Source organism: Dunckerocampus dactyliophorus, chromosome 1 (assembly GCF_027744805.1).
Source record: "Dunckerocampus dactyliophorus isolate RoL2022-P2 chromosome 1, RoL_Ddac_1.1, whole genome shotgun sequence".
NCBI lineage: Eukaryota > Metazoa > Chordata > Actinopteri > Syngnathiformes > Syngnathidae > Dunckerocampus > Dunckerocampus dactyliophorus.
The window spans coordinates 5,343,776-5,368,685 of NC_072819.1; the positions used below are offsets into that span (position 1 = coordinate 5,343,776).

General features: G+C 41.7%; 1 protein-coding gene across 1 annotated transcript in view; it reads left to right on the top strand.

Annotated features, from left to right (window-relative positions):
* The window catches only part of plxna2 (plexin A2), a 231,996-nt gene that overhangs the window by 162,018 nt on the left and 45,068 nt on the right, over positions 1 to 24,910 (top strand). Inside the window, exons 9-17 of the mRNA XM_054783875.1 lie at positions 1,893 to 2,007; positions 3,841 to 4,041; positions 4,566 to 4,662; positions 5,525 to 5,724; positions 12,414 to 12,565; positions 14,754 to 14,871; positions 14,959 to 15,095; positions 16,150 to 16,317; positions 17,668 to 17,761. Coding sequence (XP_054639850.1) covers positions 1,893 to 2,007; positions 3,841 to 4,041; positions 4,566 to 4,662; positions 5,525 to 5,724; positions 12,414 to 12,565; positions 14,754 to 14,871; positions 14,959 to 15,095; positions 16,150 to 16,317; positions 17,668 to 17,761 — 1,282 coding nt within the window. The remainder of the gene's footprint in view (positions 1 to 1,892; positions 2,008 to 3,840; positions 4,042 to 4,565; positions 4,663 to 5,524; positions 5,725 to 12,413; positions 12,566 to 14,753; positions 14,872 to 14,958; positions 15,096 to 16,149; positions 16,318 to 17,667; positions 17,762 to 24,910) is intronic.

Consider the following 24,910-nt stretch of genomic DNA (forward strand, 5'->3'; position numbering starts at 1 on the left):
AATAAATACCACTTTATTCTCCCAGCTATTAATTCATTTGAAATATTGAATTTTACTCGTGCAATTTTTACACCTTTTTACCTTGAAAAAGAAGTTTTTTTTCTTGTAACATTATGACTATTTTCTGTTATTATTGAAACTTTTTTTCCGACTTCACTCTCTCGTCTGCTCGTCTTTAAAATAAATAAAGAGGTAGCACCACATCTCTTTGTGACGGTCCAAATTTACAAATGAATGTATGGGAAAAGTCCAAATCCCCAATCCTACGTTTATTCCACATTTCATACTTTTTTATTTTTTTTGATAGTATTTCATGCTCTGTGTTTTGTACGTGTGTTTTCTAATGGCTTGCATCGCTTGACTGTTGTGCTGTATCGAGTGCCAAAGCACAAATTGAATGTATCATTAAACTGAGAGCGGCTATGCGAGCATATGCACGCCAATCCATAATCACATTGCACCGTCTATGTGGAGAAACAATGTCTCTCATGCAGAATCAAAGGCAGATCACACACAGTATACACGCTCATAGCTCCACGCCCTATAGCCGGGTATATCTTTGTACCCCATACAGAGAAGGCAATTACCAGCGCTCACATCAGCTCCCTTCATCAACACTGACACACACACATACACACACACTGCAAGAAAAGGCCACGCGCCGCCTCTCACACTATCCGATGCCAACTCGCGCACATTGTGTTTGCCTGAGGGGGGGAGTAGTCGGCCTTATTATTTAGCATCCGTGCGCCCAGCCAGAGATCCCTCCCTTTGCTTTTTGCACCCATGAATATTTCACATGGCGGGAGAGAGCAGAGCGGTAGGAGTGTTGTTGTTAAAAACAATACAACATTCTGCAGTGACTTGTGCCTGCGTGCGCGTGGTAGCACATGGCGTCGCCTTCAATTAAAATACGCTGTGCTGATAGTAAAGGTAGCATATTATAGTATTTTTCACCCTGAGGTCCCATAAATGTGTGTGATAAGGGGCAGTGTCAAGAGTGTCTCCAAGAAGCGCTAGTGCAGGGGTCACCAACGTGGTGCCCGCGGGCACCAGGTAGCCCCCCACGACCACATGAGGTGCCTAACCCTAAGCCTAATCCCTAAATAGCCCACAATGAAATCCGCAAAGTAGCCAACTTAATTTTTTTACAATTATTATACCTGTATTTGCTGTAAGGCTGTAAAACCCCTCACCATACACTTTATACACTTTTCTCAGACAGGCATTAACATTTTCTCACATGTCTCTCTTTAAACACTCTCAAAGTTCAAATTTCATTTGAATTTTAATGATCAATCCACTAGATTGGACACAAGAAATCATGAAGTGACTCACACGCACTGTATCCACTGCTCTGACCGTGCCTCGTCCTGGCGCCCTTCGGCTGGAGCCTTTTTGTACCCTTGTTACAACATATTGTTAACTCTGATCTTGCAGTTATTTACAGCCTTGTCTCAGAGCATGTGATGCTCTACGCTTACACACACACACACACGGACACACACACAAAACAGCTTGTTACCCACAATGCAGTTCCAATGGTAATTGCAGGATCAAACTGTGCCAGTGTCTTATTTGTTGTCATTACCCGTCTACTTTTTTTCATCACGACGGTGCTGCCAAATATGACCCCACCCCCCACAAACACCCCCTTCACAGGACATCCTATATTCGTTGTAATAAAAAACAGCATAAAGATCCAAGCAGGGAGGACTTGGCCCTGAAGCTAGCAGGTCTAGAGCCAAGAAGCAGGACACAACAGCAGCAGGGGTGCGCTCGGGATCATTTCCTCTGTGATGTCACGGCCAATTTTGTGCCACTCTCAGCCCCTCGGTGTGCGTGTGTGCGTGTGTGTGTGTGTGTGTGTGTGTGTGTGTGGATCCACGTAGGTGTCTGTCATGTGTGAACAGCGCCTTCCGCTGCCACTGGTGCAAGTACCGCAACTTGTGCACCCACGACCCCTCCAGCTGTTCCTTCCAGGAGGGAAGAGTCAACGCCTCAGAGGTTGGTAGACAAACACATAGACTGCACACACGCACTGTTTCCATGCCAGCACACTATGTAGCACTGTGTTGTGAGACGTCCATCCAAGGTCTTCTTTTCAGAAAGTAGTATTATCTGTATTTAGACCCTAACCCTATTTCTTACCCCAACCCCATCCCAACACTTACAAATACCCTATTCTTAACTTTCACCCAAACCCTAACCAAAACCCTAATTCCAGCTATAACACTAACTTAGCACTTGCCCTAGACCTAACTCTTACCCTAGCCTAGCCTTGGGTCTAACCCTAGCCACAGCCCTAAACCTAGCCATAAATCTAACCCTAGCCTGGGCTTTAACCCTAGCCACAGTCCTAAAACTAGCCCTAGTCCTAAACCTAGCCTTAACGCTAACCCTAGCCTTGGCTCTAACACTAGCCACAGTCCTAAAACTAGCCCTAGCCCTAAACCTAGCCTTAACGTTAACCCTAGCCTTGGCTCTAACAGTAGCCACAATCCTAAAACTATCCCTAGCCCTAAACTTAGCCCTAACTCTAACCCTAGCCTTAGCTCTAATCCTAGCCACAGTCCTAAAACTAGCCCTAGCCCTAAACGTAGCCCTAACACTAACCCTAGCCTTAGCTATAACCCTAGTCACAGTCCTAAAAGTAGCCCTAAACCTAGCCCTAACTCTAACCCTAGCCTTAGCTCTAATCCTAGCCACAGTCCTAAAACTAGCCCTAGCCCTAAACCTAGCCTTAACGCTAACCCTAGCCTTGGCTCTAACACTAGCCACAGTCCTAAAACTAAACTTAGCCCTAACTCTAACCCTAGCCTTAGCTATAACCCTAGCCACAGTCCTAAAACAAGCCCTAAACCTAGCCCTAACTCTAACCCTCGTCCTAGCTCTAATCCTAGCCACAGTACTAAAACTAGCCCTAGCCCTAAACCTAGCCCTAACTCTAATCCTCGCCCTAGCTCTAATCCTAGCCCAAGCCCGAAACCTAACCCTAGCTCTAACCCGAGCCTTAGCCGTAGCCCGAGCCCTAAACCTAGCCCGAGTTCGAACGCTCGCCTAGCCCAAGCCCTACCCCTTACCCTTATGTTGGGGTTAGGGATAAAATCTTTAACTTGGATTAATTGTTCAGCCAATGTTTTAAGCAACAAGAAATTGACTAGTGTACAATGAAACAAAATAAAACTAAAGTACATAAAAACTACTCACCAGTTGAGGAAGAATACACATTTTAAGCGCAGTGAAAACGTGCTGTCTCTTGCCAGGCTTCTCTGCTCATTTTCATGCTAGCCATTATGGCACAGCATGAGATGTTCCAACTGAGATTCGACCCCAGATCCCCAGACTGTGAGGCAGACGTTCTAACCACTAGGCCGCTACCATGTTACCAGACAAAAGCTATGCTGTTTTCATGAACAGCAAAATACAAACAAAAAACATTTCAAAACATGTCTCAAAGTGTATTTTCTTGAAAAAGACCCCATTATCATTTGAGTCTTAACACTAAAAACACACAAAAAAAAGAGGAAATGTGGGTGTTATTTCTTGCTTATCAACATTCTCAAGCCAGTACAACAATGGTGGACTACAGTGTTGTTGTTTAGAACACTTTTAGTAAACCACTTGTATGTAACAGTCACATGACTCATACTGTAGTGCCTTCGTTAGATGGTAATTAGTGCAGAAGTGTCAGACATTAATTGTAGACGTTTTATTCTTTGTCCGTTGTCACCAAATGACACCTTTTCCCGTTGCCCAACCATCACACAGCATGCGAGCGACCCACTCCATCAACAAAAGCTTGGTTGGCACAGACGCCCTTTTGTCTCCGTCCCGCAGGACTGTCCCCAGCTGGTGCGCTCCGAGGAGATCCTGATCCCGGCGGGGGAGGTGAAGCCCATCACGCTGAAAGCCAAGAACCTGCCACAGCCGCAGTCGGGCCAGCGGGGCTACGAGTGCATCCTTCACATCCAGGGGGTCAGCCACCGGGTCACCGCCCTGCGCTTCAACAGCTCCAGCGTGCAGTGCCAGAACAGCTCGGTAGGATGCCCGACCCCCCCCGCGTGTTCTCCTTTGTTTACTTTGCTGAATCAATTGGTGGTTTTCACGTAGACAATGCCTTTGTATGGTTTAGATTAATCAAAGATCATCTATGTAACAGGAGTATTAATTTAAAAAGCTTTGTTCGTGATCAGTATGGCAAGTGTAACACGCGTACGGTTGGTGTCGCTCTCTAGTAAACAAAACGCACAGCCATATTGTCACAGTGTGTGTTCCAGTAGTGTGTAGTAGAGTGTAGAATTCTGCAGTGTGCTTTTCCTTCCATTCAAGCACACACACTCCACCGCGGTATTATATTCCCAGTAGGATCCAATCCATAGACATTTTACTCCCTGCCTTTTCCCGCTCTCTTTCCACAAACTTGGAATTAAGGGCAAACCGGGACAGAGAGTCTGGCCAGCTGTCCTATTTCTCGCTGTGATGATGTGATGATGTAAGTTTGGGGTAATAACCGAAGGACATACCAGCGCTGGGCTAACATTTAAAACGCTTCCTTTTTCCAGTATTTGTACGAGGGCATGAGGATCAGCGAGCTGCCTGTGGATTTCTCTGTGGTTTGGAACGGCAACTTCATTATTGACAACCCGGAGAACATTCAGGGTGAGTGGAGGCCATGAAGGCTCGTGCCGTACCGTACTGTGATCGAGCACAGCACATTGAGAATAGTAGGTGGATTAAAAGTGCTCATGACACCAAAACGCATGTTCATCTTATTTTAATGTTAATTTCTGTTCATTTGCGTTCATTTATTTAAAAAAGATGACTTTAGTCTTGTCATTTGTAATACTTTTTATCTACAAAAAAAGGACTTTATTCTTGCAATATTATGACTATTTTCTCATATTATTGAAACTTTCGTCTGCTGGTCTCGAATTGTTGCGTTATGTGTCTATGGAGAATTTTTACATTTACTTCATGACTTGATCCAATCCACTTGATGCATTGTATATACAATATATATATACAGTATACTGTAAAATTTGCAATTTAATTAATTTTGCTCTTGCAAAATATTATTTCAAAATATGATATAATATAAAATATTATATAATATATTGTAATATATGTATTTATTTTGGCAAATTTTTTCTTAACTTGAAAAAATATTATTTTATTCTTGCTTTTTTCACATATTATTGAAAGTTTTTGTTTTTTGTTTAAATACAACTTAATTCACTCAAACTGTGTGGGAATTTATTTGTTAAAATAATGAATGTTGCTTTTTTTTTTTTTTAAACAACATTCTAGCTGTTTTTCTTGATAATACAGCAGTGCCTTGGTTTATGTCATTAATTCGATCCAGAAGGTCCAACTCAAACCAAAAAGGACTCTAACCAAAGTAAATTTTTCCATGCTTTACTATTTTTTAATTGAAACAAATCAACATTGTAACTGGGTTTTTTTTGGTAATATTACGACTTTTAGTCCCATACGTTTTTGTGTGGCTTGACTGTGTTTCCAGTGCACTTATACAAGTGCGCGGCCCAACGGGACAGCTGCGGCGTGTGCCTGAAGGCCGACAGGAAGTTCCAGTGCGGCTGGTGCAGCGGCGAGGGGAAGTGCACCCTGCGGCGCCACTGCCCCCCCATGAACCCTTACACCACACGCTGGCTCAACCTGTCCAGCAAGAACGTCAAGTGCACCAACCCGCGCATCACCGAGGTCAGTGACAGTCGACACACGCATACCTCTTTCCCAAGCAGGCATTTTATGGGATAGTACAGAAGGCATTCCATTATAAATGACTGAACCTTTGCTTTTTTGCTTTGTGTCATCTCTCAAGGTTACCCAACAATACTGCTGTCGTCAGCACATTCAATCATACAAGTAAAAAAAAAACAACCTTTATTTACTCCGGTACTGCGGCATACAAGTTATTTCCCGTGTTCAGGTGCAATTATCCAAAAGTGAGATGCTCTGCGGGGTCTTGACCTTTTTTTTTTGTTGTTCCCGCCCTCTCCCCCCAGTTCTTGTGGAACTGTCACCGACAACCCAGTAAGGCCAGGAGGGCGCACGCTTTAATTACGCTTGGAAACGCACTAGCACATTATTCATTTCATATCCCCTTCGACATGTACTCCAGCCAATTAGGCATGTGTGTAAATGGCACACTTAATTAATTTCCTGCGCTTTGTATGGAGATGAGACAGAAAGGGAGGACCAACGAGAGGACACCAAGGCCGCCTGTTTGTCCCCCGTCCTGAAATAATACTTAACATTTTAAACCGTCTCAAACAAACAAGACCACCTGTGAAGTCCTCATTCAAAAAACCAGGCACGTACTGTACATCCTGCAAATACAGCAGCGTATCATGCGCTGTTGTTGTGACTGTTCCAGCGACACCAAAGTACTCCCATGATAAACCAAATGACATCGAAGTAACCTTGAAGTCTTCAACTAAACCAGTTAATCGTCTCTGGTTCCAATTTTTAAATTCAGCTATTTAAAAAAATGTGACTTTATTCTTGCAATTCTTAATACTTTTCATCTTGAAAAAAATATGGTTTGATTCTTGCAATTTTGTGACTATTTTCTCCTATTATTGCTCTCAGCTCCCAGTTGCCTCTTACAATTTTTACATTTGTTTATTTAAAAATATTATTTTAATTGTACATTTTTATAATATTTGAATCAGATTTTTTTTATTTTATTACTTGCAATATTATGACTTTTTTCACATACCCTGTATTGTATAGCAACTTCATTTTGCTATTTTTACTTTTTTTTTTTTTCAAAATATTACTTTATTTTTGGCCCTTTTGAGACTTTTGAACTGGAAAAAATGTAATTATTCTTGTGACTTGTTCATGTATTATTGAAACTAAGCATATTATTGTATTGTGCAGCTGCAGTCAGCCTCCCTGTTGCGGCTCCCTTCGCCGAGCGCAGTGATTTTTTTAACGCCAAAGTAGGAGACGTACATTTTCGAAAAGAATGTGAAATATCCCACTCATCGCAAGTCCGTGAATGCTTCTGGACTGCCTTCTAACTGCTGATTGGATGAGCAGCGGAGAGGGTGTTAGGCTAGTGTATGCAGTGAGTCTCACTGCACGGGAGAGAGAAGTTTTGAGTTGAGTCTGAAGCAAGTTACCGCGCAGTAAAATCAAATTATGTATGTAATTAACGAGAGCATAAGAACATGTTGTATAACGAGAAGCGCACAGTAGCTATGTGCTCCGTGCCCGTGACACACTAATTGCAGAGGCGGTGACTCCAGGAGAGGCAGATAGTGTGCCGTGAGGGAGCTGACGGTGGCTGTGAGTTGGGGTGGACATTTCAGAAGCAACCGCAGAACAATAGGTGCTTTCACTTTTGAGTCTACCAGAAAAATCTGACGTCAGTAAAAGTCCTTGCGTTTGCCGCTAGTTGCCTTTGAGGAAAATAAGATGGAGAATACATGGAAGAATCCATCATAAAAATATCAGAGCATCTATTCTCCAAATTAAAAAAAAATAAACAGTAAATGTTTCAGAAAATGAAAGAATGCCTCTCTCTGCAAAGACAGTCAAGGACAGGACCAATAGAACGATTATTGATGATAATTCAGCGCAGGCGTAAACTGTGTCCAGCAAACAACACTCATATGCAGATATGTGAACTCTGATGGGCCTTTTTTATGTAAAAGTTGGCTACATTGTGTTTTAATTTTGCACAAATATGTGAGCCACTCAAAAAGGCTTACACAGTTAAGTGTTGAAATGATTTCAGAGTAGGCCTACACACACACGCCGCACTTCTGTTTGTTTTAGTTTTTAATGTAACAGGTAACATTTTCAACGTGTTTACAAGTTTATAAGCTGTGTAATGTTTTGCAACTCAAGACCTTTTTTTTTTACTGGCAAAATGGCTTTTTAATGCTAAAGGTTGCCGACCTCTGCCTTAGACGGACACAACAGTTTCTCTGAGTAAATGTTTTCTGTTCATTTTGGAGGGATCGCAGCATATCATGCACTGATGTGACTATTCTAGCACTATGAAGGTACATACGTACATAGTAAATGTCATGGTAGATTTAGTGAAAGAGTTTGTCGTCCTGACTTCTTCGTTACCTCTAAAGCTCTGGAAATGTTGTCAGGGTTTTGCAGAAATAGCAAAAAAGTCTATGGGATTTTGAATGGCTTGACAACAGCAAAGCCTTTGTGCTGACATCAGACACACCTTCACGTCTCCTGTTCATTGGCAGTGACAAGTCCTTGCCTCCTTTTGTCTGGCTGGGATTTCAGTCCTTCAAGAGGCACACATCCCGAGAGCTCCCATCATGAGCTAATTTGTATACATACGAGCACATTAGTAGATGTGCCTACCTCCTGAATAATGAATGTTTCTATTAAGTGCCACGGCGTCTCCCAACGCGGGCCATTAATATTGAGGAGACGCGGAGGGATCGACATCAGATGAAGTCTGATGGGCGTATGAAGGCAGGAGAAGAACTTGTGACGACTCTTAAGTTTGGAGCTGGAGCGACTGCGCTGTGAATGCAAACGTGGCCTCGGGAAAGACTAAACGTTGTCACTTCCTCACAGGTTGTTGAGAGTACACATCGGTGATGGAAAGAGGGGCTGTCAGTCGCTGCCTCGACAAAGATGCTGTTTCATTTTTGGACTGTACTCCATAGACTCTGTTGTATCAAAATGACCATAAAGTGGGAAGCAGGTAATGATTTGTGATTGATATGAGAACGCAGAGGATCCGTTGTACTGTAAAATAACAGAAGAACTTGCCATTGGAACCTGAGTAGCAGTTTATTGGAATTTAGATCATGGGAGTGAGTTACACATTTGTTTCTCCATGCTTCTTAGGCCTTGTCTTGAGAAGCTACACTGTATTACACCTGAATATTATATTCTGCATTCATTTATGTGCAATCAATCCTAATTGGATTCATGGCTTCCCTTTTAGCGTGCTTGGAAATTTGATCCCAGTCCGTTAGTAGCTTTCCCCGCCATCGCTTCATCGAACCACGCTAACGGACATCCCGGGGCGCTTTGGCAGCCGTTTTCCTGACTCTCTCAAACAAACAGATTATCTGCTCACACGAGCCTTCTCTTTCTTCCCCCGGAAGTTTCTCAATCCCGAATTAGACGACAATTTAGGTCGTCGCACCAAGCTTTTAGTTCCTACTGTGATTGCTAGCAAATCCCTCAAAAGCATCGAGGAAAATAGTGGCGCTCAGTGGACGGGGTTCTGATCCCCTAAGCCCCAGAAGGAGATCGGGGACGCTAAAGAAAGCCGGGCAGTGCGACGTGTGAGCTGATTGGCTGTTTGCTGGGAATTAGCCGCAATTGACAGTGTGACGATAGCAGGCGGAGAGTGGTGCTGCTTCTTAAATGGATTACACAGAGAGAGAGAGAGGCATGGTTCTACTGGGTAAGGGTGGCCAGCGTCTGTCTGCATGTCCAATCAGGCTTCCCAGAAAGCCAAACAAGGAAGTCGTGCGGATAAAGGAAGTGTCAGTTGGGCAAAGGGATTGCCTCCTTGAGGGTTCCATACGGCTAGGGGTGGCTAATCTGAGCATTTACCAAAAAATAGAAAAGAACGTGCAGAGCAGCATATCATGCACTGCTGTGACTAAACGGAAACAACATCAAAGTACTCCGGAAGATGCTGTCCTCAATTATTCCAGCATCATCAAAGTACCCTGTTCATATGATACAACAAATTAGTACTTTGAAATTAGTACTGTCCTCAACTAAAGTCAACAAAGGACAGAGCAGTTTTTCTGTCATCATTTCTTTTATTCTGGAGGCATAGCAGCATGTGACTAATCTAGCACCCACAGTGTACACCTAAAGATTCAAGATTTTTATTTCTTTTTTTCTAAACCGAACAACACTGAAATACTCCCAAAGACGCTGTCCTCAACCAAAGTAAACAAAGGACACAGCACTCAGTGGACGTTGTGGAGGCATAGCAGCATATCACGCATGGTTGTAACTATTCCAGCATCATTCCAGCATCATCAACCCTATTATTATGATAAAACAAAGTACTTCTGAAGACTTTGTTTTCAACTAAAATAGTCAAAGGACCAGTAGTTTTTCCGTCATCATTTCCTTTCATCTTTCTGGAGGCATAACAGCATATCATGCACTGCTGTGACTAATTTAGCACCCTCAGTGTACACCTAAACCGACCTTGTGCTCAACTAAAGTAAAGAAAAGACACAGCAGTTTTTCTGTCATAATTTATTTTGTTTGTTCTGGAGGCATACCGGCATATCATGCATGGTTGTAACTATTCCAGCATCATTGCAGCAGCATCAAAGTACCTATTATTATGATAAAACAAACAACATTTAAGTACTTATGAAGACTTTGTCCTCAACTAAAGTCATCAAAGGACCAGTAGTTTTTCCATCATCATTTACGTTTTTCTTTTCTGGAGGCATAGCAGCATATCATGTATGGTTGTAACTATTCCAGCATCATCAAAGTACCCTGTTCTTTTGATAAAAAAACATAACAACATCAAAGTATTTTCGAAGATCCTATCCTCAACTAAAGTAAACAAAGGACACAGTACTTTTTCATCATCATTTACTTTTTTCCTTCTGGAGGCATAGCAGCATATCATGCACAATTGTAACTATTGTGGCTTTGTCATAGTATCCCTGTGATAAAACAAACAACAGCAAAGTACTTCTGGAGACTCTCTCCTCAACTAAAGTAAAGAAAGGACACAGTAGTGTTTCTGTCATCATTTCTTTTTTTTGTTCTGGAGGCATAACAGCATACCTTGCACTGCTGTGACTATACCAGCATTGCCAAAGTACTCCTATGATAATACAAACATAACTGACGTGCACCCGAAAATCCTGTCCTCAACTAAAGTAAACACAGGATACAGTAGTTTTTCCATCATCATTTCCTTTGTTTTGGAGGCATACCAACATATCATGCATGGTTGTAACTATTCCAGCATCATTGCAACAAAATTCAAAGTACCTATTATGATAAAACAAACTACACTGAAGTACTTATGAAGACTTTGTCCTCAGCTAAAGTAATCAAAGGACCAGTAGTTTTTCTATCATTTCCTTTATTCTGGAGGCATAGCAGCATATCATGCACGGTTGTAACTATTCCAGCACCGTCACAGCATTCCTATGATGAAACAACATTGAGGTAATTCTGAGGGCCCTGTCCTCAACTAAAGTAAATAAAGGACACAGTACTTTTTCCGTCATCTTCTCTTTTATTGTTCTGGAGGCGTAGCAGCATATCATGCATGGCTGTAACTATTTCAGTGTCCTCCAAGCACTCCTACGATGAAACAAACAACATTGAAACACTTCTGAAGACTCTGTCCTCAACTAAAGTAACCAAAGGACACAGTAGTTTATCCATCATCATCGTTTACTTTGTCTGGAGGGATAGCAGCATATCATGCACAGTGCGGTGTTATTTGTCACATGCAACACAGTATTTGAAGCATTTTCAGCTTTCTGTGTGCAGCGGTTCAGGAGTAGAAGAGTCAGCTTACACAAACAAACACATACTGTCATGACTGTAATCTTACCTTATTGACACAAACATTTGATCAGTCAGCTTGCATATGTTTAACAATAAATAATACATTCCCTCCGCTTATCCACCCCCCCCCCCTCCCCCCCTACACACCACCCCAACCAAAGCCAGTCTTTGCTGTGTATAGGATCTTTTTCCAGGCCCCCTATTGCTTATGTAACTATCTCTTAAGTCTACTCAAATAGCTGCTGCCATTTCTTGACATGGATATATTTAGCTATTATAAACCACCACCACCACCCCCCCACCCCAACCCTCCATACCCTGCATGCCCAAGCAGTGCTGAAAGATTTATACGTATTCAGGCCCCTTTAGGCAGTGCGGTGACACACTTACTTTTACATCCAGAGCAATTAATGTCCACAGAATCTAGATTACAATGCCAGTGTCCCACTGGGAAGCCGTAGCCCCCCCAGTGGGTATATACACGGAAAAGGAGGGGGTTACTACTGAATGTTGGTTTTCTTCCCTTCAGCTTGCACGACCAGTAGCAGCTTATTGATTGTTTTTCCTCTCTATCTACTCTGCTGCACGCCTCCCGACTACTTGTTGTTGCAAAATGCATGCTAGGGCGTTAGTTGGCGATGTCAACCCTTAATATTGTACCCTCTAGGCTCGTTCACACAGAGAGCCCAGAAATTGGCACAGCATTTATTTCCCTGTGCCTTTTACACAGAAGGGATTCGTGCTGTAAGGAAAAGCCGAAAGATAACATTTTCTTGTGTTTGGTTTAGTGATTGAATGCATGACTGTCAATGGTAAAATGAACACGGGGTCGTGTTATATTGCAAGCGTTGACCCTCATCTTCCTTCCACCCATGTAGGTGACCCCAGTGGCTGGACCCCCCGAAGGAGGTACAAGAGTAACCATCCATGGCACCAACCTGGGTCTTTCCTTCTCGGATGTGGTGGGCAAAGTGGAGGTGGCGGGCGTGAGGTGTGCTCCTGTGCAGGACGGCTACATCATCGCTGAACAGTAAGTACATTTGGTCACTAAGCGTCCCCCTGGACTGTTAACATCCACCACCAGTTCATCCGTTCGACACGGAATCTGACGCATGTTGGTCCATACAGGATGCAGGAAAATCATTCAAGAACCTATGCAGGAAGTCGTCGATTTTGGTTTGAATGTGCCATTTTTGCGGGATTTTGCCCATAACCAGGGGTCGTACCCGAACATACTCCACCTAGGGACTTCACCCGATCACCACAAAACTCCTCAGCTTTACTGTAAGGTCTTTTCAACGCTTCTGGAGAGGAGGATCCGCCAGATAGGTGAATGTTGGATTCAGGAGGAGCAGTGTGGTTTTTGTCCTGGTCGTGCAACTGCGGACCAACTTTACACGTTCAGCAGGGTCCTTGAGGGTGCATGAGAGTTTGTGTTGTGAAAACTTGTGGACTTGGAAAAGGCATTGAACCGTGTTGCTCAAGGAATCCCGTGGGGAGTACTCTAGGAGTACGGGGTACCAGACCACCTAATTCAGGCAGGTTGCTTCATCGGTTTCAGAGCTTGGTCCGCATTGCCGGCAATAAGTCAGACTCATTTACAGTGAGGATTGGACTCCGCCAGGGCTGCCTTTTGTCAGCGATTCTGTTCATTACTTTTATGGATGGAATTTGTAGTCGCAGTCAGGGAGTTGAGGTGATCCGGTCTGGTGGCTACAGGGTTGGGTTTCTGCTTTTTGCAGATCATGTGATCCTGCTGGCTTCATCGGACCGTGATCTTCAGCTCTCACTGGATTGGTTTGCAGCCGAGTGTGAAGCAGCTGGGATGACAATAAGTACCTCCAAGTCCGAGTCCATGGTTCTCACCCAGAAACAGGTGGAGTGTCATGTACACGTCGGGGATAAAATCCGGCCCCAAGTGGAGGATTTTAACTACCTCGGGGTCTTCACGAGTGAGGGAAGGATGGAACGCAAGATTGACAGATGAATTGGTGCGGCGTCTGCAGTGATTGCCAAAAGGCAAAGCTCTCAATTTACCGGTAGCGCTACGTACCTACCCTCATCTCTGGTCATGAGCTTTGGGTATTGACTGAAAGACTGTGAGTACAAGTGGCCGAAAAAAGTTTTTTCCGAAGGGGTGCATGGACTCTCTTGGCGGTTCCTGTCACTGACGTCGGGAAGAAATTCGGAGTAGAATTGCTGCTCCTCCACATTAAAAGGAGCCAGAAGTGGTGGCTCGGGCATCTGGTCAGGATGCCTCTTGAAGGCCACCCCGGGGGAGGTGTTCAGGGCACGTCCGACAAGTAGGAGGCCTCAGGGAAGACCCAGGACACGTTGGAGAGACCACGTCTCTCAACTGGCCTGGGAACGCCTCAGGAGGAGCTGGACGAAGTAGCCGGGAAGAGGGAAGTCTGGGTTTCCCTTCTTAGGCTGCTGTCCCTGCGACCCGACCATGGATAAGCGGAAGAAGACGGATAGACGGATCACAAAATTCAACCGGTACACAAGACAGATGGACCACAATAAGTTGTGAAAATTGTGTGTTTTCACCGCAGCGTTTAGGTGAAGCTTGGCGGCAAAATTTGGTGCTTCGCCATGAAACATGAAGCGCCCCAAGGTGGGTCGTAACCTAATAGCACCTGACAAGAAATTGGGTCCAGGTGATCATCCTGACAGGATGCACGAATTTCATCAAGTAAATGATGCTGCAAAACAAACAGGTAGTTGGCCATTTTGCTTTGAAGGTGACATTTTCGGGGTATTTTGGGCATAAACAAGGGTTCTACCTGAACCAAATCCTCGTAGGCAATTCCCTCAGTCACCACCAAAATTGAACCAGGTACACCAAACAGATGGACCACGATGAACTGTGAAGAAATCTGGTCCACATTGTTATCATCATGACAGGATGCACAAAACTCATTGAAACAATTGATGCTGTAAAACGAACAGGTAGTCGGCCGTTTTGGTATAGAGATTGCATTTTGGCTATAACCAAGGGTCCCACCTGAACTAACTCCTGCTAGGGAATTTTCCCAATCACCACCAGAGTTGAAGTGAGTATACTAGAGAGATGGATCATGTTAAATTATGAGGATTGTGAATTTTTACGCTAAGACGTGGATGTGGCATGGTGGCAAAGTTTGGTGACTCCTAACTCTGCTCCACATGCTTTGACCTTGACCAAAAGTTAAACTTAGTGTTTGTTATTTTTGTAGGATTGTGTGTGAGATGGATGCGGCCCCCGCTGAGAGTCGACCCGGTCCGGTCCAGCTTTGCGTCGGGGAGTGCAGACCTGAACTCAGAGCTCGATCCAATCAGCTCTACTCCTTTGTGGTACAACACATGAACACGATACCATGCATCTATCCGTCTGTCATTTTCCATACACATGCTCATCTCTAGTTTTTGTGTTTTTTAAAGACACCCACCATCGCAGGTGTGATACCCAGCAGAGGCCCAGAGTCCGGGGGCACCAAGGTCACCATCATGGGGGAGAACCTCGGCGCCGGCAGCAACGTTAGCGTTCAGTTTGGAAACCAGACGTGCGAGTTCTTTAGGTTAGTTTTTCTCTCTAGCTTTTTTAATCATGACAACATTTTGACCCTGGAACAGATCATGTCTATTTCTTTTGTTACTTGGGGGAAAAAATTCAAAATGTGCAAGAATCACGTTTCACTGTAGCTATTGGTAGCATCAGCTGGCTAATAATAGCTTGCAGTATGAAGACATTGTGCTCCTGTGGACATCTCTGTCTATATATATATATATTTATATTTTTTAATTCAAACCTGTCTTTCTTCTTTGCGCACTCCTCCTTCTCTCTCCTGGTTGCTCCCACATGCCCTCCTCCTACTTTTCCGTCTATTTTAAGCCGTTTGCACTGGAGTCTTGACTGCCTTACAGTGTAAGGTTGAGAGCCAAGCTTATTTTTAATGAGGCAGCGGGATAATTACTTGGATTGTGTGTCATGTGAGGTAGATACTGCTAATGAGCTAGCAGCAGGTAGGACAGGACACGGAATGATGAAGTGGATTAAGGACATTACATGTGGTCACATATACAGGTACTGTATGCTCACCGCCATAAGTCCTTACAAATATGAAATCCTTACAAAGACTTGTGGTCTAAGGCAAAATACTTATTGTTCTGTGTCTTCGGAACCAAATATGTTATTATTATTGTTATTATTATTATTACTACTACGTGTTTTAAGTATATTGTCAGAAACAACTGCATGCAGGATGCCCGGTGGGTATTATACACTGTAAATATTATATATAATACATATATAATAAAAGTACAATATCATTGTATCCTTTTTAAATATAGCTTGTTTTATGTATTATTCATGTATGTATTTATTTATGTTTATATATATATATATAATAAAGTAAAATGAAAAATCTGAAAAATAGTATATACAATCATAAATATATGTATATAAATAAATTGTAAGAAATAATAACAAGAAAATAAAAAATCAGATCATCTGAGCATAATCCAGTTTTCCAGTTGTAGTTGTTATAGCTTGAAATTGCACCAACTTGTTCCAGACCTAGTTGTTGTTATTAGTTATTTTGACTCATTCTCTTCATTTTTGTGTCCTTGCAGTCGAACCATGACAGAAATAGTCTGCTGCTCCGCGCCATCCCTGTCGGGCGTCGGCCTGGTCCAGATCAGCGTGAGTGTGGACCGCGCCAAAATCCGGGAGAGCCTCACTTTTGAGTACATCGATGATCCCACCGTTGTGCGCATTGACCCCGACTGGAGCATCGCCAGGTAAAGGCCAAAAAGGACCCAACTTGTCACATCCACCGCTTGCGTCAATACTGCGCTTTCAATCATTTCTCATTGGTTAGATTCCATGTGATGGCGCTATCATGCAGTCTCTCATTGGATGCACTGCTTATTAAAAGGAGGAGAGCCATGAATACCAAAGAAAACAATGTGTTCCTTTCAAAATGTACCGAGAAATAACACAAAAAGTCAAGAGCTCTTCATCAGTCTTCCTTGTGGATGCTAGTGTCCAGCACGGGGTCCAAATATATTGCTCGTATTTTTAATACAAAGTTCAAACCTTTTAAATTGTGTGATCATTGACTACTTCTCCGATAGCAACGCTGCCCCAAGAACCAGGAAGGAAGGCTAAAGAGAAGAAATAACTTTCATACACCAAAAATCTGTGAATAAAGGGTTAAGTCAAAAGTCAAACGTGATTTTTGTATGAATTCCAGCAGGGATGTCCAAGGTGCGGCCTGGGGGCCATTTATGGACATGGTTATTTTTTAATGGCCTTTGGCACTTTCTAAAAATATAATTTTACAAGAAAACAAAAACAGAAGCAAAAGTGAAAAAAATCAAAAGTCATTTTCCAACAATAAAGTCAAAATATTATGAGAAAAAAAACTGTTATATAACAAGAAAAAGTTGTAACTTTACAAGAATAACGTTGGAACATTATGAGGAAAAATACTGTCACTTTAGCAGCACAAAGTCAAAATATTTGGGGAATAAAGTCATAATTACGAGACGAAAATTTACAAAAGGAACTTTAAATAGCTGGAAAATGTGAAAAATGCAAAAGCAGAAATGTCAAAAACTGTAATTCTCATAATTTTACGAGAATAAAGTCAAAATATTTAGAGAAAAAAGTAATTTTTTAACAAGAAAAAAGTTGCAATTTCAGGAAAAACTAATATTATGGGGAAAATTACATCATTTGATTAGCATAAAGTTGAAATATTAAAGAAAAAGTTTTTTTCAAGTTGTAATATTATGAGAAAAAAATAAATAAAGTTGTAGTTTTGGGAAAATTAGGTTGGAGTAAAAGTAAAAATATTATGGGAATAAATTTATAATACGAAAAAAAAATTAGAAAAATTATTGAAGAAAAAAGTTGAAATATTTAGGGGGAAAAAAGAGCAAATTTGATACTAATAATACGCTTTTTCACCTACATTACAAAGCTGAGATGCATATGATACCATCACCAATACTGTGCTTTTCCCACACGTAACAATATTGATATTGTAATATGAGAATAGCTGTATCAGGAACATTGGTGTGAGAGTATCGACATTTTGATATGGACCCCCCCATCGCTAATGTCTGCCTTTGGGTTTTCCTCAGTGGCCACACCCCCCTGATGGTGACCGGCACGAACCTGGATGTGGTTCAGGAGCCCAGGATCCGGGTCAAGTACGCCGGCAAGGAGTCTGTCAATGTAAGTGTCGTTATCAAGACAATGTGTGTTATTATCACGCTTCATTTGCTGCTTTAATTCGGCTCCTTCTTCCTTTGGGACCCGTAAAAGACAATCTTCCCCAGGTCGAGCAAAGCAAGCTTCAAACTTAGGGAATAATGCATTTAGTAGCAGTTTGCAGGCCGGCGGATATTGGAGTCTGAGAGGCGTGTAGGGGGGCGTGTATGATGGGGGTCAAGAGAGCCTCTAATGGCTTTCAATGGAAGATTAAGTGCGGCTGGAAGTCGGTGGTCAGCATAAAAAGACCCCGTTTAATCACAATCCCAGCGTTGGGAAATCGCTACAAATTGCGTTTGAGCCGCCGTCCTGGGGGCGCTTTTTTAATTAGGAGGATGGGATTTGCTGGATGGGTGAAGAGCAGGAGGTAAGGGATGACTGGAGTAGGGGAAAGTAGAAAAACTCCAACTGTACACTACAGGCGAGTGCTGGCGTCCTGACAGGATGATTGACAGGTGCTCTACTTGACCAAAAGTGGTAAAAACTTGCTGGCTGAAGAAAATAAGACACTTTTCAAACGGATGGAACGTCAATAATCACTTGAAATGTCTTTCAGAAAGACCAGTTAGGACCAGGAAGTAGAAGATGTTATTTTTACATGAAACAGACATCGCGAGTTGCACAAAGAGCAATGGATTCAGCAGAATATCAACAGCAAGCACCCTCGTTAAATGTATTATTACATAATTATTGACTGGTCGTGAGATTCTTTGAAGGTTTTGAGGCGTTGCCAGGCAAAACAGAGCAATGGATTTATCAGACTATTAATAGCAAGCACCCTTTGCTAAATGCATGATTAAATAAAGTAAATATCGCTAAATAGATTATTCCGATGGGTTTGCAGAGTTTCCAGACACGGCCAGTTGTACGCAGAGCAATGTAAAGCACCATTTGTTTAATGTATTATTAAAGAAATATTGACAATGACACTGTTTCAAAGGGTTTGCAGAACTTTCAATTTTACGCAGCGCTTTGCACAACGAGCATATCATCCGACATTAAACATTTAGAAAAATCAAATAAATATAGATGTAGGGTTTACTTTTGAAGGTTTTGTGAATTTGCCAGACATGACACATTGCACAAAGAGCAATGGATTCAGCAGCCTATCAATAGCAAGCAAACTTTGTTAAATGTATTATTAAATAAAGTGGAGTCGGAACAAAAAGCAATGGATTCAACAGACGTCAGCCATATTGTATTATTCAATAAATATTGACAAGTAAGTTGTTAGTTTTAAGGGTTAGCAGGATTTGAAGAGCAATGGATTTTACATGCGATTGTTTTTTTTATATTTCAATTTTATGCCGCTAAAATGACGTTATTTTTCCTCATAATATTATGAGTTTCTCGTAAAATTGCAACTTTTTTCTCGTTAGAATACGACTTTTTTGCCTTAATATTTGACGTTATTCTCATAAAATTACAGCTGTTTTTTCATTTCCGCTGTTGCTGTGTTTTTCAATTTTCCAAATATTTCAACTTGCTTCTTAAGTAATAGTACTATTTTTTTTCTCTGAATATTTTGACTTTATTCCCATCATAATGTAACTTTTTAAAATTGTAAAAATTTCCTAATTTTCTATATGACTTTAATTTTTTTTTTATTTTTTTCTTAATATTTCAACTCTATGCTACTAAATGCTCAATGCTACTTTTCCTCATAATATTATGAGGTTTTTTTTCTCATTTTCTCTTAATATTTTGACTTTATTCTTGTAAAATTACAGCTGTTTTTTTTTTGCTACATTTTTGCTACCGTTGTTTTTTTTTTGTCCAAATATTTCAACTTTCTTTTGAAGTAATTGTACAACATTTTTATCTTAGAATATTTTGACTTTATTCCCATAACATTCTAACTTTTTAAAAATTTTCTTCTGAAATTTGGACTTTTTTATTAATATTGTGACTTTATTCTCAGAAAATTACAGTTGTTTTTTTTATTTCTGTTGTTTTTTTCCAACTATTTTGACTTTCTTCTTGCAAATTTGATTGTAGATATTGGCTTTATTCTTGTAAAATTCAGACTTTTGCCCTTCATATTTTGACTTTATTCTTGTAAAATGCACATTTTGTTTCACATACTTTGAGTGACTAATACATAGCTCGTTTGAACTGTCGAGGTTGCTATCGTTTGCTTGCACATTTGGTTAACCGTAGTCCTGAATAAATATCGACGAGTAGATGGTTAGTTGGGAGAATCTTGTTGGAGTGTTCAGACATGGCGAGTTGCACGAAGAGCAATGGATTTAACCGGCTATTGTAGTACATGTAGTAGATTGATGGCCTTTGTTCCCAGACATGGCATGTTGTGCAAAGAGGGATGGGTTCCACATAGCAGCAAACACATGTGATGAGTAAATTCAAAAAATGGTGAGTTACACGTACTGTACTACAAGTATTTCCTACAATGTATTATTGTCTAGTAGCTAGTTAAAGGCTTCAGGAAGTTTCCAGACGCAAGGACGAATAGACAATATATATAATTTAATGCTGTAAAGAAAATGAGATATAAAAACAAGGCTCTTTCCCATCTGTGAATCCCACTTCTGACACCTAAAACTGTCGTGAAGTGTCTCGCTCGATGAGGGCTGAACATCACATTTCAACCCCGAGTGTTTATTCCGACAGTAAGGACGTGCTTATTGTGGCGTATGAAAGCTGATTAATTACAGGCGTGTCTGTTTCACAATTTAGCAATGGAGCTTAAACACTTCCTGTGCCGCCTGGTGAAACGCAAAAGAGGCTCGTTCGCGCTCGCAAAAGAAGCCGGCAGGGCTGTCTTCATCGAGACTCCCCTCGTTTGTCGCCCGAGGAATGGGAAAAATAAGAGCTGCAGCCTGTCAGACGGCCTCAAATGATCACCTGTCTGCCTCTAAATTGCCTCGCCGCTACATGCGCAGTGTGGGAAATGTCTGTGGGAGCGCTCAGCGCCCTTTATCATCATCTTGGTTCAAGCTAAAAGGCTTATTTTATGAAGATGCCTGAGCTGATCAGAGGTTGTTATTGTATCACTAATGGTAGGATTGCCATCACCATAATAGACGCGCAGTACTTGCACATTTCATGTTCTTATTAATGTTCTATTGTGCGATGAACGCACCGCCACGCGTTCTCGCCACACATTCTCGTGTTGGATTCTACGAGTAAAAATGACTAATCTAGAACATTCTTGAGCCATGAAATTGTCTTTTTTGCTAACATGTCATTGCATGAGTCAGCATTTCTTCTTCCACTGTGCGGTAGCTTGTCTTTTAGTTAAAAGCTACTAAAATTGTTCTGCTTTTTAATCACTGACAGGTCGTCATTTAACGCAGCACCAGTGATTGGCTGCAATGAGCAATACACTGCAAAACATTTTAAACAGCTGAAATATTTAATTAAAAATATTTTAGACATATCTGCTTATCTTTTTACTTTTTAAAAAATATTTTATAATTAGAATTTCATTTTAATAGTATTGAATATTTTTTTTATTTTAACTTTCATGATGATTTTTAGTGCATGAAAAAGTGAAAAGGAAAACATGGCTGTCCTTGACCACATGGTATTTTGCACAGCACATCAGCAGCAGAACCACTATTGTAATCGCGATCACACAGACAGCTGAGTACCAAAGTTTTAAAGCGCATGCAGATCTAGGTAAAGCTACTGAATGTTCACCACTCGTTCTACTTTAAATATTTCATTAAAATAACTGCATCAGGAGGTTGCCTACAACCTCAGCTGCTATTGCCATGTTTCCGGCGCCCTCGGTGATTATTTGCTTTTTGCGGAACATGGACCCGGCGACTATACGAGTGCATTTCTGATATTAAGATAAGACAACTGCTCAGAAAAATGTTAGCATGACCATACTATGAAACAATAGTGTGAATGCAGCCTTAGAAAGTTGCAAGTTTGAGCGTGTAAGTATATTGCACAACACAGCAGCAACAGAACCAATGTTGTAATGGCGGCACTGCTCAGCCAGAATTAATAACACAGATGAAATGATTGTAATTGATTGCTTGTGTACCAGCTGAATAGCAACATTTTAAAGCGCATGCAGAGGTACATACAAATTGTATAGCTGATTTGACGACGAAACTCCAAAGTTAAGGTTTGTCATGACCTGGATGACGAAGCATAGTTCTTTAGTAATCGTCCGCAGCGTCCTCATCCGCTTCGGCTCTGACGACCATGAAAGTGTCGCAAATGTCTGCTGTCAGTATTATTTTTTTTCTTCAGAACGGCTGCTTTATTTCCAGGCTGCTGGAATCCAAAGTGAGGAGCAAGTAAATAGTGATGGCTAAATGGGCCATTTAGGGATTTGATAAGCAAATGTGCAGTTAGGCTGGAGGGTGGGACTATCAATGGCTGTCAATCATCAGGCCTTTGGGAAGCCCTGCATGCTGCTTAGAACATTAGCATACTGTGTTTGCTTGACTAGGGGATGCATTTGCAACACGGTTCTGTGCAGCTTTTCAGGTTGCGATACGTTTAGTCAAAGGGCCCTGAATCCTGATCTGTAGTCCTCTCTGCCAAACCCATGCAGGGAAGGAAGCTACATATTAACCAGTGTTGGTAAAGTCAAATGAGGTCGACAAGTACAGAAAATAATTGTGAATTTGCAATACGGATCACATCTAGATCAAATTAGGTGTGATTTTCTAGCTCTGTGGCCCGTCAAGCAAATTTTGCTCAAATCGGGTAAACTCTGACTGTACGACATTCTAAAATGTGCTTCCGACTGCCTCTGGCCAAATACATGTATATTAACACCAGCTCATGTAGCAGTGATACTCCAGCACAACAAACCACGCAAAAGGTCTCTGGCCGGGCTAGCAGCAAGAAGCGAGATGCAGCTTCATGTGGAGCTGTGCGTAGGACGGCGCAGTCTAAGAGTCAGAGGTCAACCCGACACTAACATTGGGTAGCAGGTTGGCAGCTCCTGAGCTGTGTTGTGTTGTTACTCCTACGTGGTTTTCCTGCCAAGCGGTACTGGCATTCAATCCAAACCTAACATCCATCCACACGTGCCAACATGCCTTGTTCATCAGGCGTTAGTCAAGTCGGCGAGATTTCAAACAAGCCAACCTTTGCCAGTAACACTTGACGAAACGTGTATTTATCACACATAACTGTATTTCCCTCAGAAATTGTATGAAAATGCACTTAAAGAGTCCCTGACATGATTTATCAACCTCGCCTAAATATATTATATATTGCTTGTAATTGTGTTCTACATTGGACGATTTGTTGAAAGGCAACGTTAAATTTAGAAAAATTTCATTTATAGTTAATGGCGCCAGCCGTGACGAACTAGCTCGCAGCTCAGCGTCATTTCTGGAGTACCGCTCAGCTAAAGCAGAGTAAACGTCTGTTGACTTGGTTCAGTATATTTACCATCAAAATAGTAGTCAAGCCAAAATGTTGTATTGCTGCTGGATGTTCATACTGTACGAGTGACACTGTAAGTTTGTTTTCTTTTCCAAAAGACGAAGGTTTAAGACAACAGTGGATGAAGCAAGTGCAAAGAACAAGAGACAGATGGATGCCCACCTCGAGTTCTGTCCTTTGCAGCGATTATTTCACCGATGACTGCTAGGAAGGAACACATTTACATGAAGCATTTAGCTTGAAAGTACGGTATAAACGCATTTTGAAAAAGGATGCTATGGCACACAGGAAAAAAACAAGACAACAAAGAATGACCACTGAGTCAAAGTTGGCACAAAAGAGTCAGTCATGTCTTGTTTACATAATGTCTTCTAAACACTTCCATGATAGCGACAAGGCTGCAAAACATTACACATGTTATATAAAAATCTTTTGACAGCGATATGTTTACTGTGGGTGGCGGCGATGGCGAACATTCATCGTGTTGGACATCATATTTACAACATCATACTTTTGTTCCTCCAGCTGGTCACTGGTGTGTGTGATTGACAGGAGGAAAAGGTCTGAGAAGTTATTTGGCGCCAAAATTTGGTGGCCAAAAGTTTAGAAAATGCCACAAGTAGTGGTTTTCACAGTTTGCTGCTTCAGTGTTTTTAGATATTTTTGTCAGATGTTACTATGATGTTCCCCAAGCCACTTTGTTATGACCTTTGCCTTTGCAAAAAGCATTGTTTATCACCAAACTGTTCATGGGTGGCTGGTGCTTTTGGAGGCTGTTTTGGTACCATTCTTTATTCATGGCTGTGTTCCTCGGCAAAATTGTAAGTGAGCCCACTCCCTTGGCTCACCTTTTCATGTCTGGACAAGCTTTATTTGCCCCAAATAATCATCAAAGGGGATTCATCAGAGAAAATTGTTTTACCCCAGTCATCAGGAGTCCAATATCTGTATCTTCTACAGAATACCAGTCTGTCCCTGATGTTTTTCCTAGAGAGAAGTGGCTTCTATGTGCCTTCCCTGATGTCAGGCCATTTTCCAAAAGTCTTTGCCTCACTATGCGAGCAGATGCACTCACACCTGCCTGCTACCATTCCTGAGCAAGCGTTGCACTGGTGGTGAACCGATGCCGCAGCTAAATCCACTTTCAGAGACAGTCCAGATGCTTGCTGGACTTTTTTGGGCTCCTTGAAGCCTTCTTCACAACAATTGAACCTCTCTCCTTGAAGTTCTTAATGATCTGATAAATGGTTGGTTTCGGTGCCATCCTAGTAGCTGCAATATCCTTGCCTGTGAAGCCCTTTTTGGGGTGACCATGTGTGTTTCCTTGCAGGTGATCATGGTTAACAGAGGAAAAACAAAGATTTCAAGCACCACCCTCTATTTTTTAAAGCTTCCGGTCTGTTATTCTCACTGAATCAGGATAAAAGAGTTATCTCCAGCCTTTCCTTGTCAACACTCTCATCTATGTTAACCAGAAAATCACTAACATGACGTCAGCTGGTTCTTTTGTGGCACGCCTGAAACGCAGTAGAAAAGTTCATTTTTATGACAAAGAGGAATTACTTACTATTCATCTTATCACTATTGCATCGGTTTGAACCGATGAATAGTCGGTTCAAACCGATGCAAAGTTGCCATCATAAAAACTGAAGCAGCAGATTTGTGAAAATGAATATTTGTGTCATTCTGACTGTAAAATATAAGACCACTTGTCTTATTTTTCCATAAGCC